The 20,863-nt window shown below is 37.5% G+C and overlaps 1 protein-coding gene across 6 annotated transcripts in view; it reads left to right on the forward strand.

Annotated features, from left to right (window-relative positions):
- CCDC91 (coiled-coil domain containing 91) overlaps positions 1 to 20,863 on the forward strand; it is a 122,554-nt gene that overhangs the window by 57,391 nt on the left and 44,300 nt on the right. For all 6 annotated transcript variants that reach the window (XM_063355661.1, XM_063355643.1, XM_063355671.1 and 3 more), the window contains one exon: positions 12,861 to 12,938. In XM_063355661.1, coding sequence (XP_063211731.1) covers positions 12,861 to 12,938 — 78 coding nt within the window. The remainder of the gene's footprint in view (positions 1 to 12,860; positions 12,939 to 20,863) is intronic.

Below are 20,863 nucleotides of genomic sequence, written 5' to 3' on the forward strand. Positions count from 1 at the left end.
ACGGTCATCTGTTTTTGTCTATTTTACGTGTTGCTTGCAAAGAAGGGAAGCAAGACTATCTTTCTTCTCTCATGTATGAGTTTACCATCTATTTATTATTAAGAAGTGTGAGTTTAATTGCCTCAGAGGTGGGAAGTGGTAAAAGAAATAACCAAAACCAGACTCCCACTCATCAAGCAACACAAAAATTGAACTAATTTTCAGGGACCCATGTCAGATGTGCATATGCAACATGCATAGATAAATGCAATCTGGGAAACAAGCAGGAGGAGCTAGAGCGTCATGTGCAGAGGATGAAATATGACATTGTTGAAATAACTGTGATGTGTTGGGGTACTTTGTGTGGCTGGATCTTTAGTATGGATGTTGGATAGGAGCTCATTAGAAAGGCAGGGAAGAAGAAGAGGTGAGGTTGTTATTTATGAAAATGAGCAGCTTCAGACCACAGAGTTCAGGAGAGCACACTGGTTTAGTTAGGTGATGAGAGAGCTGGCTGTCACTATGAGAGAGTTCTTTATCAACTCGGAGACTGAGGAAAGTCTCTGATTATTGAAGAAAGACAAGAAGGATGATATATGGATCTACAGGCTTGCCAGCCTTTTGGTCTTTGGGAAAATCATGGCGCAAGTGCTCTTGGCAGCTGTTTTTGAGCACATGAAGAAGGTGATTGGGAATACCCAACATCGATTTACCAGAAGATAAATTATGCCTGACCAACCTGATTGCTTTCTGTGATGAAACACCCAGACTATGGATGAGAGGAATGCAAGGGACATTGTATATCTTGACCTCAACTTGGAGAACCTAATAGCGGATGTCCAAGGTTATCAGAAAAATGGAGCCAGGCAGGCTCTGCATAGCAGGGGGACGAGTGGAAATTGTCATAAATTGAAACATGGGAAGTTGCAACTTGGTATAAGGAAAAAGATATTTTTCTGATGAAGATAAGCATTGGGATGTTTTAGCCAGCAAGGTTGTGAAATCTCTGTCCTTGGAGGATGTCAAGATCTGACTGGACAAGAATCTGAACAATCTGGTCTGAATTCAGTGTTGATCTTGCTTTCAGCAGGAGGTTCAACTAAATGACCTCCAGAGATCCCTTCCAATCTGAATGATTGTGTGATTTTGTGGTTTAATACTTTGGTCATAAACTGAGAAAAATAAATAGCCCACTCCCAGTCACTAAGGTCATAACTCAAATCCAGGGGATACTCCCCAGACTGAATTATTTGGAATATTTTACTGCAGTCTGGCCTACCTCATTGCCAGCAAAAAGACATTAGCAATTAAGGGCAGGGTCAGGAAAGCCTGAACCAAAAATCTGATTAATGCAGTATTTGAAATGTTACACTAATTAGAATATCAGTTACTGTAAACTTAAATCACTGTTGTATGGAATATAACATTTTTGGTGGTTTTAAATATATCTCCTTTGTTAGAATAGGAGCTAGTACTATGCAACCTAGCTATGTTCTGTGTGAGGTTTTACGGTAAGCAAAATATAGTCATTCAGAATGTGGAACTGCATGACTAGTTCCCTAAAATACACGATAACAAGAGAAGGTCGTCTTATAAAATCTGTGTATCTGTGATTTGGGTACCTTTTTCTGGACTGTGTGAGATACTTCCTAATTGGAGTTTTTCTGATGTTGGACAACAAACCTTTTCCTTCAGAAACCATATTGAATCTTAAAATAAAGGATAAGAAGTTAGTTCTCTTGCTTTCTTGATTTAGTCTTTTGTTGTCTCTGGCAAAGATGTAACTTGTGTCTCTTTGGATTGTGGGGGGTTTTTGTTTGTTTGTTTTTCCTGCATGCTTAGATTATTTATGAATTTGTCAGGTATGTAAAACAAATAATCAACAATTTAAGCTAGAAGTTAAAAATTTGATAGCAGTTTTCTGGATGCAGGGAAAATGGTGGAGTAAGTTGCAGATGCAGTTTGTATTGTGGGCTGGGCAGTATGGCATAACTGACACATTTTTGATTTTTATTTCATAAACCTCTTTTCTCATGAACAACAAGGCCAAAAGAAGCTTGGCTTGCAGATCTTTACTGTTATCTTTTCAGTACCCAACTTTGGGTACTTGTCTTCATCTTTGCAGGCTTTGCTGTCATCTTCAGTACCCATTTTTCTTGGCATTTGGATTATCCCAAACTCTTTGATTTGATGCTCGGTTTCCCAAACTGTTGTTTATTTCATCTTTTGACCTAAATTCTTGTTACCTTTCTAATGGAACTAATATAGCAGCTTGATTGAAAGCTGATTATTTGTCTCTCTGGTTCTCCAGCAAGCTCTGACATTTTTGTTCAACTTGCACATCATACCCTTCATGCGTTTTCTCCAGGAAACAAACAAACAAACAAACAAAAAAGCATTTGTAGCTCTGAATAAACACAGCAGCCACTTTGTGTTGTAGCTGCTTTGCTTGCATTTTGATGGCAAAATAGGTGTTATCAGCTGGTTTTCAGATAGCCTGTCTGATTTGGAATGTTTTTACTGTTCCAAAATATATTTACAAATCAGAAAATGAGTCAAGATTGGAAGAAGAGGTAAATATTATCACCATTGTTTGCTTCCTAAGCTTTGTATTCACACGTGGCCAAAGGAAATAGCTAAGATGCTGAAAATGAAAAGGAGATTCAAATATAAAGATGTAACTTCTTCTGCTGTTGATTTTGTGGTAAATAGGTTTGTTTGCATTATACTTCAACTTATTTTCTATACTGAATAAACAAGGAAGGAAGAAAACAATTTGTTCTTTTATTACCTTGGAAAAATTTCAATGATATTTTAATCGTAGAGTCTTTACATACCATGTTGCCATGAGTTGTTACTTTATATCTTCTGGAATTAAATCTGAGGAAGTTTTTATTCATGCTTAAGTGGAATTTCTGCCTGAGTGCTTTTGAAACTATTGGACTGAGTGTCAAGTTTCTTTGTAGTCGTCTTGGGTTTTTAAACATACATGAAAAGACTAAAGCTATTCTCCAGGAATGTGCTATGAACATCATTATGTGTTATGAATAGTATAACTCTGTGAAAATTCAATATGCACTATTTCAAATAGTTATGTTTCCAAAACATGTTGGTGACTTCTGAAAGGTTAAATGGAAATGTTACCAATTTTTGGTGCTGGAGGTATCTTTAGTTCAATTATAGTTTTGTTAATGTAAATAGTGGTTTTGAAGTTTCGTATTTTTGAAACTAGGAATAAAAGGTTATATCCAGTATAAATATTGGAAAACAGCATATATGCTGTAGTGAACTGCAGGCAGTGGGTCTTTTGGAAGAGTTCACCTGTGATAGGTCCATAAATATGCAGCACTTCACTGTTGTTTGCTTTGTAATACAATAGCAAGTTCTTTTAAGTACTTTCTGTGGAAAAGCTTTGAGGGGAAAAAATAAGTAGCCTCGTGATTAATACCTAGTAGATTAGGGCTTGGTAAATATGATTGTGGATCACAGAATGGTTGAGGTTGGAAGGGACCTCTGGAGGTCATCTACTCCAATCCCCCTGCTCAAGCTGGGCTACCAGTTGCCGAGGACTGTGTCCAGATAGCTTTTGAATGTCTCCAAAAAGGGAGACTCCACCACCTCTCTGGGCAACCTGTGCCACTGCTTGATCAACTTCATAGTAAAAAAGTGTTTCCTGATGTTCAGATGGAGCCTCCTGTGTTTCAGTTTGTCCCTCTTGTCCTGACACTTGCACCACTGACGAGAACCTGGCTCTGTGCTCTTTGCACCCTGCCTTCAGTTATTTATATACCTCGATAAGACTGCTTCTAAGCCTTCTCTTCTCCAGGCTAAACAATCCCAGCTCTCTAAGTCTCTCCTCACGTGAAAGATACTCTAGTCCTGTCATCATCCATGTGATGGTTTTTTGGACTCTCTCCAGTATGTCCATGTGTCTTTTGTACTGGGGAGCCCAGAGCTTGAGGCAGTACTCGTGGTGTGGCCTCATCAGTGCTGAGTAAAGGGGTATCACCTCTCTCAGCTTCCTCAGCCTGGGGGCAGTGCAGCCCAGGATACCGTTGACCTTCTTTGCAGCAAAGGCATGTTGCTGGCTCGTGTTCAACTTCTTGTCCACTGAGACCCCTCAGGTCCTTTTCTGCAAAGCTGCTTTCCAAATGGGTGGCCCCTAGCATATACTGGTGCATGGAGTTGTTCCTCACCAGGTGCAGGACTTTGCAATTTCCCTTACTGAATTTCACAAAGTTTCTGCTAGGCTGTTTCTCCAGCCTGCCAAGTCCCTCTGGATGTCAGCTTCACCCTCTGGCACATCCATCACTTCTCACAGTTTTGTGTTGTCTGCAAATTTGCTGAGGGTACACTCTGCCCCATCATCCAGATCACTAATGAAGATATTAAGCAGGATCAGGCCCAGCATTTACCCCTAGGGTATACTGCTAGTTTCTGCCCTCCAGCTGTAGACTTCAGCCCACTGATTGCCATCCTCTGGGCCTGGTGCTTCAGCCAGTTTTCAGTCCACCTCACTTTCTGCTTATCCAGCCCACAAGTCAACAGCTTCTCAGTGAGGATCTTAAGGGACACAGTATCAAAGGCCTTACTGGAGTTTGGGTAGACAATATCCATTGTTCTCCCCTCGTCTAGCAAGCCAATCATTTCATCATAGAAGGTGATCAAGTTGGTCAAGCATGACTTCCCCTTGGCAAAGCCATGCTGTCACTCTTGGTGACTTTCTTGTCCTTCCTGTGCCTGGAGATAGTTTCCAGGATTGACTGCTCCATCACCTTCCCAGGTGTTGAGGTGAGGCTGACCAGCCTGTAGTTCCTTGTTTTTTTTCTTCCTGCCCTTTTTGAAGATAGAAGTGACACTTTCTTACCTGCAGCCCTTGGGCACTTCTCCCAGTCACCATGATCAGTGTAAAAGTATTGCTAGGGGCCTTGCATCAGCCAGCTCCCTCAGCACTTGCGGGTGCATCCCCTCAGGCCTAATGGACTTAATTATGTCCAGTTTGCTTAAGCATTTCCTGACCTGATCCTCTTCCACTAAGGGTAAGTTGTCCTTGTTCCAGACCTGGTCTCTGGCATTCCTGAGGGCTGGTCTTCCTAGTAAAGGCATTCAGTACCTCAGCCTTTTCTGTGCCCTCTGTGACCAGGTCCACCATCTCCTTCAGCACAGGACCACATTTTCCCTAGCCTTCCATTTGTCATCTCTACTTATACAAGCACTTCTTGTTGTCTTTGACATTCCTTGCCAAATTCAATTCCAACTGGGCTTTGGCTTTCCTAACCTCATCCCTGCATACTCAGACAATGTCTCTGTATTCCTCACAGGTTATACATCCTTGCTTCCAACCTGTGTATGTTTGATGTTTGTTTTTGAGTTTTGCCAGGAGCTCCTTGTTCATCCATGCAGGCCTCCTGGTAGTTTTGCTTGACTTCCTACACTGGGGGTGTTCAACTGCCATCTGAATATGAGCCAGCAATGTGCCCAGGTGGCCAAGATGACCAACAGCATCCTGGCCTGTATCAGAAATACTGTGGTGAGTAGGACTAGGGAAGTGATCGTCCCCCTGTACTTGGCACTGGTGGGGCCCCAGCTTGGGTACTGTGTCCAGTTTGGGGCCCCTCACTACAAGAAAGACATTGAGGTGCTGGAGCATGTCCAGAGAAGGGCAACGAAGCTGGTGAGGGGTCTAGAGAACAAGTCTTATGAGGAGCTGGGGGAACTGGGGTTGTTTAGCCTGCAGAAAAGGAGGCTGAGGGGAGACCTTATCGCTCTCTACAACTACCTGAAAGGAGGTTGTAGTGAGGTGGGGGTCGGTCTCTTCTCCCAAGTAACAGGTGATAGGACAAGAGGAAATGGCCTCAAGTTGCACCAGGGGAGGTTTAGATTAGATATCAGGAAAAATTTTTACACTGGAAAGGTTATTAAGCATTGGAACAGGCTGCCCAGGGAAGTGGTAAAATTGTCATCCCTGGAGGTATTTAAAAGATGGGTAGACAGTGCTTAGAGATATGGTTTATTGAAGTATTTTGTCAGTGTTATGTTGATGGTCGGACTTGATGATCTGAAAGGTCCCTTCCAACCTAGGCAATTCTATGATTCTGTGATTCATTGGTTAATCTAATGTTCTGCAGTTTTTTTTGTCCCTTTGCAGTCTGCAGGTCAGTTTCCTATCTAGAGAAAAAAGGAAAACTCTCCTTGTGTAGTTTTTTCATACATATTTATATAGTAATATACTATACTACAGTAGAGTAATAAATAAATACTAATCTATTTATAAATGCATGTGGTATATAAAATTGTTTTGAGTATTATACCTACAGTAACAGTAGCTATTGATGACAGGTAGCAACCCTTTCCAAGTTAATATTTAGTTCTTTATGAACAATTGTGGAATTTAATTTAATCTGAAGACTGATGCTCTTGAGATAAAAGACATGAGAATGTCCTAATGAAGATAAGAATTCCTTTCATGCTTACCGCGTTGTTTAATAGAAATATTCTCTTTTGTCAGCTTCCCTGGGATTGTTCTCCTGTTTGCTCTTTCTTCTTTGCTTTCTCTTGCTACTATGTCCCATCATTTAGATTACATGGGGAAGTAGGAAAGTATCAGTGGCATAAGATGCCCTGGCTCAGTTGTAAGGCAGTCAGAGAAGGCTTCCTGAGCCAAATGTACTGTGCAATTTACTATATCATACTGTTTTGCTAGCAAAACGTTTATTAATACTGAGAACACTTAGCATTAATTAACAGGTTGTTCAGCATGTGAGTTAGCTCTTGTTTTTCTTGTTTAATGTCCTCCTCAGTGGAGAGTGTCTGTATTTACATCCTGTAGAAGAAATGAGCAGATATAAATTGTAGTTGTTTTTCACACAATATTAGTATCTTAATGTGACAGGGCAGAGATCCATGTTATACACTGCAAATACTTGAAGAGTTTAGTTACATGCTGCATGGGAACTATAATTACATTTCAGTTTTGGGCATGTACAGGCTCTTCCATATTATTTCCTTTACATAGTTTTTCACATTGAATCAGGCATAACATCTCCCGGCAGACTGGTCCATTCACACTCACTCAGGTCTTGCTCGGCTCAGTTCAAACTCAGCAGGAAATGTCCTCGCCACTATATTAGGAAGTTGCTCATGAAAGTTTGTTTGCTACCTCACTTCATTATTCACTTCAAAGTCTTCTGTTGTTATATACTCCTGGTAGCAATGATATTTACTTGTATAAAATAAATCATAGCATCTCCTTGGTTCCTGTGTTGGACTTAGGGTTGTGCGTACTGTATATTCTTTTGGTTATCTATATATAGATATATATATATAGGAAATCCGAAATCTTTCTTTCTTCCCTATAAAAATGTTTGTCCTTTAGGTTCTCAGCCATATCTTTCACTAGGATATTGATGATGTGACCAAAGTGAAAATACTTGCCTTGTTATAGACCTGGAGGTAATCCTGTGTCTTAGTTCTGGAGAGCTCACACTATTTCACATGAACAGAAATAGTGACCAATCTGTATTTTATATACAATAGCACACTCTAGTGTGTATATTAATTAGCCATTATGGACTGATTCTTATCATGTTTAACTCGACTTTTCAGTGATTTCGTTCACTGATAAACCAGTCATTTACTGGTTGTATTCAGTACAATCATTTTTTTTCTCTACACTTGGGTGAATTGGAGGAAATGTGTATCTTCAAATGAGAAGTTATGAGTTTCCTAACAGAATCATGATACTAAATGTTATTTATTATTTTTTAAAATGATGCTTTGAAAGAAAGAAAAGAGCGGATAATTTTTGTGGAGAGGAAAATCTTGATGTAATGGAGGAATTTAGTCCATTATGAAAAGTCTTAATGATGTAATTGCGTACAGCAAAACTGTGTAAGATGGATTTGAAATTTGGCTTTTAATTTAGTTGCCTACAGTGAACTACAGTTTGCCTTTTTGCATTAGTAAAGAAATTAGGAGGGAAGAGAGTATATCACTTTCTAAGATGTTGACTCGGACTTGCAGCTAATTATGAAGATACCACGGCCTTACAGAACATAGGCAGTCAACATCAACTCATATCACTGGCTTGCATGTAATATAAGACTCTTAACAGGTGTTACAGAAACGTTTATACAGTTAAAATGTGGGTGCTTTGTGTTAACTTACTATTTTGTTGACATGTTTTTCCTGATTTTTTTTAACAGAGTTTATGAATAAGTAATATAAAATGTAAAAATCATATAATATCAGTTGACCCCAAAATACAGGATTTTATTTTGTGGATCACGTTTGGCTATTTGTGAAAGTGGGCAAAAACTTAGAATCTTTTCCTGAATTGATTTTATTTCTTCTATAATTTTTTCCCACATATATATATATGATCTCATAGTGCTTCTTTGCAGTACTGGCTTTTGCTTTGTCTGTGTATTACTGCTCTGATCTTTATTATAAGTTGTGATTATTGATAACCTAATAAAAAAAGGGGGAGAATTAAATGAAATTTTCTTTTGCTCTGATCAGAAAAATCAGTGGCAAAAAAAAAACCTGTGGAGAAAATGTATAAATTCAGTAGGCATGATGTAAATCAGTTTCTTCCGTTATTCTAAAAACTTTGGGTTTTTTGGTGTTAGTTATGCCCGCTATAGAAATGAGATTGTGAAAATATTATGGTGTTTACTGATGTGTGCTAATTATTATCAAAAGATACTTTGATACTTAGCCGTTTGCTTCCTTTTCAGGTGGCTGTGTTTCATGGCCCTAATTTGCAGTATCAAGTCTCTTTTTTTGATGCCGTTTTTGATACGGTCTAGGAGTACTGACACACAATATTTGATCACTTATTGCCGTTACAATATGTGTGACGTGCAGGCATGCCAGAGTGGAAGGTTAGTAGGGAATCTGTGCAGAGTCTATGGGTGGCACAAGCTTTTCCCCAACAGTTCAAGACTGTCTGCCTCTTAAAAAGTCAGCAGAAAAATATATCAACTTAAGGGTAAGTAAATATAATGAAATAAAATAAGCTTGAGGTCTTTACTTTCCCTTCTTACCCCATCAGATCTCACAAATCCTCTTATTGCGTATCTTACGTAGTACTCTGCGCTTACTGGGAAGTGTAAGGGTAACACCTCTCAAACACATGCCCAACATTTCTGTCGAAATGTTGGATGTTAACAAAGAACCCTGCTTAAATTGTTTATGCTAACAATGGTTCACTTAGACTGAAATGATTTAGGAAGCAATTCAGCTAAAAGATCTAAAAGAAGTGGTAATGTAATCTGCAGGCAGTGACAAGCAGCTGGATGGCGGGTGGTCAGTAGCAATTCCTCCTGTCACAGCCACTTCGGAAGCCTTCTCTGCCCAGCGGTGTCCTTGGGAACCACACCTCTCAGAAGATCACCAGGCTTTTGGATCCATTTGCCTCTACAGTGGTTTGATTCATAGGGGCCTAACATCAAAAAAAAAGAGAGTCTGGGTTCACTTGGCTTTTAGATTGTAAGAAAACTTTCAAAGTTCAATCTCATTTTCTCATCCTTATCATTCAAGTTTTGTTTGAATTTCTGAAGGCATGTACATTTTGTAGCGTTAAAGCCTGTGTTCTTATGCGTAAATCATTCGCAATGATATATTTCTTTATATGAGTCACAAAATGGAAAAAATTGAAGCATCGATAACCATTGAGCAATGACTTACCTGTTACTTTCATACTGTGTCCACACAGAATTCCTCGTGCTCTCTGGGGTGATCGTCAAGATTTTGATCACAAAATAAAATGCGTTCCAAGATTATGTTTAATTACTGTCATCGTTCTGATGTGAGATTCTGTCCATCACAAAGTACAAGGGGAAGGGGGTAAAAGTCCTCTGGAGATGATTTTACTTAATTTTCAAACTTCTTAGCTCATGTTTGATTCCTTTCTGAAAAGCATTTATTAAATAAAAGAAGGGAACAACAGCGTTCTTTAAAAACCTCTCCAAAGTCATACAAACCATGCAGGAGAATTCTACAAGAGCCAGAAAACACAAAATTCTTTGCTCTTTTGTAGGAAATCTGAATATTACATTTTAATTTCAATTCTACACCATTCAGAAATTTTCATAGAGCTTCCCTTTTCTTTCTTACAAGCAGAGCAATAATTCTAAGAGTAGTTATGTCAATTCACTGAACTAATTTTCCTGTGGAAAATACACATTTTATTGAAGATTTATGAAGAACTGGCACGACCATTGTTCATCAAATGAGTATGATGCTATACTTGGAGTGTTTCTGTGGTGTTCGTAGCCAAATCAAGGAACTCGGGAACTTTAATATATCCTCACTGTTAGGCAGTAAATCAAAGTACACACTTCCAAAATGTGTTACTCAAAGTGACTTTGATTCTTCTCCTTATTGGGTTGTATTACAAGGACCAAGCAAGCACACATTCCTTTGAGTGATGTATCTGGAAGATTTTGAAACTGTATTTTACAGACTTTCAGAAGAAAAGGCCAGCCATCCTCAAAAGAATTGAAATGCCCTTTTACAAGTTAAAAGAAATAAACTTACAGGCCTGCTGTCTTAGCTGAAAAATCTTGCAAATAGACACAGAAAAAAGGCAGTGTAGTGTTCATCAGATTGGATGAAGACCTTACTTGGAGGGGGCGTTTTTGTCTGTGTGCTTGTAATAATGGCCTTTCATTCTCTCTTCTACCCCTGTTGTAGAAACTGATTGCTAGACCTGACCCAAGCAAACTGATGCCTTACTATTAGTTCTGTACTGATGACTTTTTCCCTGTACTTTAGGAAATATTTTAAGAAAATTAAGTAGTCTAAAGTGTGTTGGATGGCATCTTCGTGTTGGTAGTTATACCTTGGTGTTGATGCTTCAACTTGTGTTACTGGTTTGCATTTAGTACGTGACTTTGAACAAGTCACTAATTCAGAAAAACTTGAGGCATTTTTTGCTTTGTCACTTGACTTGCCTGGTAGTGCTAGTGAGAGGCACTCTACTTTTTACCAGAACGAAATACCTTACTTCCTTGGTCAACACACGTGATCTGCTATGTCTCATTGTCACATTCAAGGTAATTCTCATAGATCTTAGATGGAAATCTTACTGGTTTAACTCTTCTCATTTAAAGGCTTCTCTCAACATGGAGTGCTTTCTCATCAGTTTTGGTTTTGTTGTTTTTGGTGGGTTTTTTTTTCAGCTAGAATAATTAATGACCATTAACTTCCTCTTTCTATATAATTCTTTTTTTCATATTTGTGAATCCAGGATATGCTACTGTAGTAATTACATTTCCCTCATTCCCGCCCCCCGCCCCCCATGTTCACTTTTCACAGAGAGTATATTTGTTAATGATTTGTGAAGTTTTGGAGTTAAGCACTGGATCATATTTTTCCTCCTTATACCGATTCTGTAGTTTTGTATTATAAAAATACTTCTAGCTCAGCAGTTGTTGTTTTGGCTTGTTTTATTATTTATTTTTTTTTTACTTGTATAACATCTGAGTTTAACTAGTTCGTGGTATCAGCAATACCTGTGTATCACAATGTGATTGAACTGTTGTACGTAGATGCTGTGCATTGTTATCTGATGTAGTAGTTTATTTACATGTCAAAATATTTCCGTCTTGGATTCTTCTGCTTCATATCAGTTGTTCTTGCAGGGCTTCAGAAAAACAACCCAAACAGTTCTATTCAAGAGAATATGAATGTCTCATATTTGGATGAGCAATAAGAAGCTTGTATAGCTATAATTTCAAACTTTTTGGTAAGATGGCCCTTTCAGGAGAAAGAAACTGAATGGCAGAGGAGCAACCTCTAGTCAAATATAGAGTTCAAGACTGATCAATTTCTTTTTCATGGTGTTATATAGCCTTTCATAGTAAAATTGAATGTGCTTTGTTTAGACACTAGGTTTTGCTTACTTCAAACATACAGATCTTAAAAAACATAGAATTGTATTAATAAATTTCAACTTGAATTCCATCCAAAAGGCAATAAATGCGTAGTGTAAGTTGTGGATGGTTTTGCCATGTAATCACTGCAAGCTAATGTTTGTGATGAATGGTTTTCTGCTTTCTGCACCATTTTGCTGAGGTGATTAAAACATCTATGACCTGCTGTACTAGCGGATTTAAGAACAGATCCCTGAAGCAACGAATGTGGCAGGAGGGAAAGTTTTTCATCTTCTTGTAATTGGTGATTTGAAAAAGTGGTGCTGCTCATTGATAAGCATGAAATGCTGGTGAGAATCTAATGAGGTGTTCACATTGCAGGCTCAGAGTGCTTGCCTGTGGTTTGCTTTTTTTATGTAAAGGCAAAAATATTAGAATGTTCCTATCTGTGTTATTTTTACATAATACTGTGAGTAAAAAAATAGTAAACAGTAGAGCTTTATTTGAAAAGCATATTCAGGTTATCTTATGCAAGAACACTTTTCCTGAGAACATTAAGAATAAAAAAAGATTAAAAAGGAGCTATGCACTGAGTAGGAGGAGGGTGTGCTCTTCTGAGGAAACTGAATCTGATACGAGTCCATTTTAACATTTTTATGAATATAGGCAGTAAATAGTATTTACTAAGAGAATGATTTGGAAGTTGTGCCATCTACAGGTGCCAAGAAACCAGAAAAATTAGACTAACAAAGAAAATATTAAAGACATTTTGAGAACCATTTAGAATTATCTGGGGACTAATAAAGTAAAATTATGAAATACAGAAAAATAAGTTTAATATTAGGACCAACTTGAAGTAAGCATATATGTAAAGAGACAAGATGTGTGCATTTCTTCATGAAAGATACCAAAATGAGGAAATAATTGGTCTTTTACTTTCCTAATTAAAAACGTTACGTTGGATGCCTATGTTGTGTATAATCTTTCCACGTTTTTGTACAGGAAAAGCATAAGCAGGAGTTAGAAGACATGAGAAAAACTGGACATGAAGCCTTGAGTATTATCGTTGAAGAATTCAAGGTAAATGAGTTGTCAAGACAACACAATTTCCAAATAATATTATTGTAACTGTATATAATAAGTATGTACTACAGGCAGTCATCTTTGGTACTATTTTTTTTTTGGTCGCTCAGCCTCTTTCATTTTAACACTGTCTCTTCTGTTGCTTCCAATTTGGACTCTTTGGCCTGACATTTTGCATGACATATTTTCTCACTCTGCACTTTGGGAAAGTTCAAATAAAGTAGGTTAGCCGTTTTCGGTAATGAAACTTAAAACCAGAACAAAACAAAAATGTTCAGTCAATCGTGGTAAACTTCAGGTTTGATTATTTATCACATATCCACATCTTGGACCTCCTCAGTCTCAACAAACTGCACTTGCACGAAAGCAGCCTCACAGAGCAATTCAGCAGGTTTTTATCAGTAAAAGGAGTTAAGGATGAAATAAGGCTGAATCTGTAACTTTTCTCTCATGTTCTTCCTAGTTCCTCTCAGTTGGTAAGATGAAAGAACTGGCTGTTACCATGGAGGATAAACCTGTGTCTTTTGTACTATTGTGGAAACTTTGTAGTAAAAGGACAAAAACTGAATCAAGTTAGGAGAAGTAGTAGGTAAAGCTAAGAATTCTAATTAGACTTAAAGAGGTAAAAAAGATCTGACAGGAGGGAAAAAAACCGACTTGGTAGACAAATGTGAACTGGGAACACAAATCTGACCATGTAGGTAGTGAAGGGGAAATGCAAATTATAACTGCTCAGCAACAGTAATTCATGACCAAGGAATGATCTAGCATGGAGGGCAAGGAGGCCCAACTGCAGAGTGGCTTAAACTTTCTGGAAGGAGGAATGCCAGAGACAGAAGGACTCCGCGTTAGGGAGTTTCCCTTGGTGATGAAATAAGAAATGTCACAGCATTGTCTTGCAGCAATCCATCCTGGAATGTTAGTGCTCAGGGACCACTTTTGGTAAACAGAGCTGATGCTGCGGCATGAACTGAACACTAGGCTAAAATGCCTCATGCTAATCATAGAATCATGAAAGGGACCTCTGCAGATCATCTAGTCCAACCCCTCCTGCCAGAGCAGGGTCACCTAGAGCAGGTTGCACAGGAACGCGTCCAGGCGGGTTTTGAATGTCTCCAGAGTTGGAGACTCCACCACCTCTCTGGGCAGCCTGTGCCAGTGCTCTGCCACCCTCAAAGGAAAGAAGTTCCTCCTCATGTTTGGATGGAACTTCCTATGCTCAAGTTTGTGCCAATTACCTCTTGATGCTCACATGATCAGTGCTGGTGCAAGTGTGTATAGGGAATTGTATCATGTTGTGTCTTTGCAGACTTCTTGTAGAGCTGCTTATGGAGGCAGAACCATCCAATCCATTGTTAATGAAACCTTTTTATTTTTAAGCACTGTTGTGGTTTGGCCGGATTGGGCAATCAGAGTGACAGATGCCCCCCCTCCGCCCAAAGAGAGGAGAGGAAGAGATAAGGAGACTTACGAGTTTAGAAAAAGAACTAAACTACTTTAATGAAAAGATTAACAAATAATGAAATAATAAATAATAATAAAATATTTTTTAAAAGTATACAATATATACAAAACTGTATCCAGCTCCCAGGGTGACAGTCACGTCACCAGCAGACACAGGGAAAGTCCCAGGTTGGAGTCAGCGACAGACAGGAGCTGAATTCCGGATCTGGAGTCAGGAACGCTCAGATCGGGATCAAAGGCAGACGAACAGACATGGTCCTCCTCAGGTGTCTGCCATTGGAGAAAGAGACTTGACCTTTTGATCCCTCAGCTTTTATACTGAGCGTGATGCAGATGGGATGGAATACCCCGTTGGTCAGTGTTGGGTCACCTGTCCTGTCTGCTCCTCCCTGCAGGTGGGACCCCTCTATGCTTTTCCACTTCCGACCCTCTAATGGGGCAAATAACTCGAAGCTGACCTTGGCTGTTATAGCAATAAGTATAAGCAAGAGCCTCCGTGCGTACCATTCCTTGGTATAATCAGGTCTTACCACTCTGAGAGTGAACAGTTTCTGAACAATATGCTGTAAATTTCAGAGTTTAGTCAGTTAGAAGAGGCCCAGCTAAAAAGTAAAATTACAAATCAGAAAATTGGTTCTGTTTTTCCTCAAACCAGGACAAGCACAAACATGTTTAATTTGCCTCAAGGAGTGTGACTCCGTTAATCACATGTTAAGTAGGCCTACTAAGCTCCAAGTCTGAGAGAGCACCATTCTGTAGGGGACCTGATGATGCTTTTAGAACCCTTTGCTTGAAGACAGCCCATGTCATAGACTGCAGAAAAGTAGAAAGTAATTTTAGTCATCATACATGTTTGTAGCAACTCATAATAAGCCTTTTAATAATTTTGCTAATAACTCTTAGTGTTCTAGCTAATGTTGAAATTGGACTATCTATAGAAATATGTCTGTCTCCATCAGTACAACTTATACTAATTTCACCTACAGGGAACCTATCCAGGAAAAATTTTCAAAAGTTTCCATTCCTGAGAAAAGTTAAGCATGGCCACTGGTGATGTCCCATTTCTCCATACCTCCCTTATTTTACTTCTGGAGAATTACTGCGTTTCTTTTCCTGTACTTTTTTTGGGACCACTTTGCAGTGGAGGATCTCAAATGGGAATTTTCTTCACACTGTCACACTTTGGATGGGCCACTGAACATGTTGCATGTCAGCATTTTTCATTTCTGTTTTGTGCTAGATTTGTATAAAATATCTGGCTGTTTCTGTTTGAACTTATATTTTAAAAACCCCAGTGAGCTATTGATAATTGCTGAACTTACGTTTCCTCCTTTTTATTTCTGAAAATATAAACAATTTGTGAAATGCAACAATTTTATAGTATAGCATGAAAGTTCTGTATGTTTTTTAGATATAGTTTTTCACCATTTAAATGCTTTTGTGTGAGCTAAAGGAGAGTTTTTCATGGATGATATTGTCCCTTTTCAGGAATAATTTCTTCATGTATAGTTGGGTAAAGGAACATGCCCATGTGCCGTATTGATTTTTGAAAACTATTTTACCAGTCAACAGCAGCTGGGAAGATCTGATATGCCTTCTGGAAAAGAAGATTTACGTTTATCAGTTTCTATGATTTGGCACAAAAGATTAGGGATTTAATTGAACACTGTGATTCTAAGCAATATTTATATTTAGCATATTATTTCTCATAGACTATTTATATTCAAGTTATAAAGACATTCTTTAATACCAGGGAACCATGGCATGAATGTACTTCATACAGGTCTTCCTGTTGCCTCACATGGTTAGTTGCCATATTTTGGTCAATGAGATCACACTACTCTGAGGAGAAATAACATCAGATATGCCAGCCTCTGAGTAAAATACTGCAGCCAGCCTGAGTAAAATACTGCAACCAACTTGTTAGGTTTTAAAAAAAAAAAAAAAATCAAGCTTTTTTTCGTTGTTTGTTTATAGCTTAAATACTTTTTCAGTAGTGCTTTGCCATGTACTTAAAAAAATAAAAAGGGAATAACAGTGAATCATCAGAGAATTCAGTGAAGGCATAAACTGTTCTGAAGTTTTGTTAGAGGAAATAATCTCATGGATTCTTTTAAAATGTTAGTTAATGGTTAATATTTCAATATAGAACAGGGTTAAGATTTTTTTTTTTTCTTTAAGTAAATGAGTCAAATGTGTTTTTGTAGTTACAAAAGTAATATTAAACATTTTGGGGACTTCATAACTGCTCATATCTTCGGGAATTTATTATATTTATCAGACTTGTTGGCTGATCCCCAAATTACCTTGAGTGTGGAAATTCACCGAAGCAAGTCTACTGAATTGTTTAAAAGGTGTAGGAAGGAAAAATCTTTCTTACGATGAATACTGTCCTATTTTGCATTCCTTGGGTGTTAATAAAACAAACTGATGCAGATTATTGCAATCAAGTGCTTGTTTATGGCCCAAATTAGGTTCTGTTGCAGTCATGGGTGTTGGAATTATGACTAATTGTGTCTGATACCAGACAATTATAATTTTGTAATGCCGCTCCAAGCAGAGTTGTGGCATGGTGAATGTAATGTATCCTGGTGTAATGTAATTGGTTGTTTAAGGATAGCTGTGTAAAAAATATGAACCATTCATCATTAGCCCCAGAAAATAATCCCCAAATCCCTCAAGACCCAAATCCTCTAATTTAGGTATTGAAACTTGGATTGAACAACAATGGAAAAGGGTTGACTACTTGCCTTCTCTGCATTCCAGGCATAGATAAGTCTTTCCTACTGGTAGATTTGTGAAAGTGCCTTTCTTTTGGCATACAAAGGAAAAGAGAGTTGCCACTTTTTTGCTTCTGTCTGTAAGGTTGCCAAGTTAGTAACAAAAAGCTCACATTTTTCTTACATTTAGAGCTAATTATTACTCTTTGCAGACTTACTGCAGCAGACTTGCTGTTGTTCTGTCTTTCTATGTGTGAAAATGGGTTACATTTTCTGATAATCACTCCCCTGTATTTCAGGGAATTATTTGTTGTAAACAGACAATATTTCTCCACACTGGTCTTTCATTAATACCTAGGTAGACCAGACACTCAAGTTTAAGACCAAACCTTCTCAATTCCTACACTTGTTGTGACTGGTCCTTTTTAATATGGCAACAGTGTTGAAAATGGAGCTTATACGAGAAGTCAAATAATGATTTATTTTCAAGGATCTGAATATACCAAAGCCCTTAGAATTATTTCAGTTGTCTTGGGAATATTAGCTTGCCAAACATGCTGGGAAATCCATTAACAGAGACCGTTAGACACTTTGTAGCAGAAACCATCAAAAACCTTGGCCATTGTTAAGCATCTCACATTCTTATCTTCTTTTCAACAAATAAACCATCTACAACATAGTCATGAAATTTGTGTTAAAAAACATGGGAAAGCAAATTAAAAATGAACTTAGTGTTCTGTGTAGGCCAAGTTTCCCCTTCTCATGTTTACCTAATTTTGTTTAATTTCTGTCTTTCATGTCATTATTTTTTTAAACTCTTATCCCTGGTAATTAACTACAGTAAAGAAAAGTAAATGTAGATCTTGGAAATGATGCTTGTGGGATCGTGTCACATTTTAAGATATTTACCACAAGCAACATAAGGATTTTTCTTCTGCTTGTTTAATCAAGCTTTTGTTCTGAAATTGTCATAGTTCTGTAAATAGACGAGTTAAGAATTTTAATCTGTTTTGTTTATATTTCTCACCATATAAAATATCCTCTAATGTAAGCTTTAAAGAATATGAAGTTACAGGCAGGTGTATTTTTGGTGGTATTTATATACTTAGATTATTTTATGCAATTATTGGTCTTCTAAAAGATGGCTTGCATGAATCAGATGTGTGTTTCCTTTTATGGAAATTAGCTTCAAGATGCAAAGTCCTTTCCAACCCTTTCTATAGTGAGATTTTTGTCTATAAGTTTTTGGTTTTAGGTGGTTGGGTTTTTTTCAGTGTTCCAGAATGTAAGAACAGACAGGTTTGCAAAGTACAGGGTATGTGGGGGCCGTCAGATTGTCTTTAAAAACTTCTTGTGTCAACAACAGACCTCTGAACTGAAAGGTTTCTCTCAAATAAACAAAGGAAAATTTAAAAGATTTCATTGCAAAAATTTAAAATATTTCATTCATTACCTAGAATCATGATATCTCTTTTTTTTTTTTTTTAACATAGTTTATCCGTAGTGAGGAGGGAAAACTCTTGAAATGTGGCCAGTTCTCAGTTCTTTAGAATACCAGCTTAGCTTATTAAGTTCCCAAGATGACAGGCTGGCTCAGGAAAGTCTGACGTATGAATAAAAGGATAAATTCAAAAGTTCTTGCAAGGGCTTGCATTTCACTTCCAGCTTCTATCCTTGTCTGCACGTAAGTTGCACTAGAATTCAGGTGGGCCTTGAATATAATACAATATTGTTTTTTGTCATGAAAAGCTGATGGCTGGAAAAGGAGAGATTCCTTGTCATTTTTACTGTATAGGAGTACTCATGTACAACAGTGATGCCACTGTAAAAATCTTTCTACAGAATTCCAATAAAAGCAAGGTACAGTCAAGTCTCAATCTTCTGAAGATCTGGCTATCAAAAATATTTTATTATTGATTAAAGCATCTTAGTATTTTAAAAGTAATTGTAAAAATTACAAGATATCTCTCTCTCCCTTTTTAGTAAGAATGACTTTTTATATGTGGTTCTGACTATAAAACAAAAAATAGATTGTTATATATAATAATTGAAAGGTTTGATTAAGAGTGAGTTTGCAGTTTCTTTCTGGGAGGAGTCTGCGGGAACACTGTTTTGTGGAAAATAAATCAAACTCACATGCCAGTAAAACTGACGTATCTAGGTAGACTGAGCATAGTATGCAAACTGTAAATTGTTGATCCTTACTGGTATACCAAAAGCAGCTGAAAATGAAACTGAAGTTGTTACACCACTTTACAAAAACCATGTTGCCCTATTATTGTATTTGATTCACATGTCTCTTATGTTATGTCTTCAAAACACCTGACTAAATTCCAGTTCACGCTGCAAACAGGACAGTGGCTGGAGAAACCATGAATCTTCCTCATACCCTGATGCACATCAAAATGTGTTGACCTTTTGTAAAGAATAACTTGTGAGAAGAATTTTCCACAGGAAATACTTTGTGACTTGATATGTGAAATTTCACAGTATGACCTCTGTTTAAAGCTTTGGTAGCACACTATGACTATGAGTGGAAACAATTCAGGAAACTGAACTCAACGTTTAGTTTTATTTCACTTAGAACCTACTTCAACTACAAGTTGACTCTGACCTAAGCAGGAGTTTAATTGCTTTCATTTGGTTAATACTCACTTGTACTAAAAAACCTCTGTATTCCATAGCACCTAAATGTAAATGTTTCATTTTCACTTAAAGGGAGGCTCACCTGAAAATAGCCCGATCATAAAAATATGCTGTATCTTGGTCTTGAGGTGGATAGGTTGGATTCTGTTGAAAAAGACATTTTCAAAAATCTTTTAGATAGTTTTATTTATATAGTATGTTTACCAGCTAATAACTGAGTTATAACACAAGCAGTACGTTTTATTGAGTTAATGTATCTTCTCCAAGGGTCAGAAAAGATTTTTTGATGCTGTTCTCTTCTCTGTTTTATCATTCAACAATTGGTTACTTGTATTTTGCTCTTAAATGAAGTGGTAGAAATTAATTAGTGGTGGAGATAGGATGTTGAATAAGCTGAATCATTGTCTAATGCTCTGAAGCACAGAAATTCTTATGTACTATTGCTGAAATTAATGCTGGTATGTAATATAGTTTGTATGTTTAAGGTAGAATGGTAACTTTACTTTTCACTACGTCACTTTATTTTTAAAGATTACTTGTTTTGAATATCCTGACTCAGAAATTTTGAAGTACAGAAGGTATTTGATGGACTGGCTTGTAGTTAGTTAATGATGCTTGAGCAGGGAAAATAAACCAGAGAGGATTTTTTTTTTTTCTTCAATTGACTAAGGGTTTTGGTGCAGTGCTTTTAAGTAACTTTATAGAATATAATGCAGCAGCCTGTGTATCATGATGCATGTTTCATACTGATGTTTCATGCGAGTTTAACGTTTTCAAACACTTCTCACATCTGAGAAGTCTGGTTTTTTGCATGGATTGGAATTGCTTTTATACTGTTTTTTCAGAAGAGATGAGAGGGGATAATAAACTTTGCTTTTTTTCCTCCCTGCCTTTTTTTTTTTTTTCTGACTAGTTTTTTCACCCTAAAAAAGAGGGAGTTCGCAGAGATTTGGCAATTTGTTACGGTTAGGGAATTTGGGGGTAACAATCTATATTTTGTCTATATAATTTGAGAAAGATTCTCATAAATTCTAGCTTTTGGGCATACAATAAATCCTGTTCTGGACAAGCAGCTGTGGTTTCTATTGCCGG

This window comes from Chroicocephalus ridibundus, chromosome 1 (assembly GCF_963924245.1).
Source record: "Chroicocephalus ridibundus chromosome 1, bChrRid1.1, whole genome shotgun sequence".
NCBI lineage: Eukaryota > Metazoa > Chordata > Aves > Charadriiformes > Laridae > Chroicocephalus > Chroicocephalus ridibundus.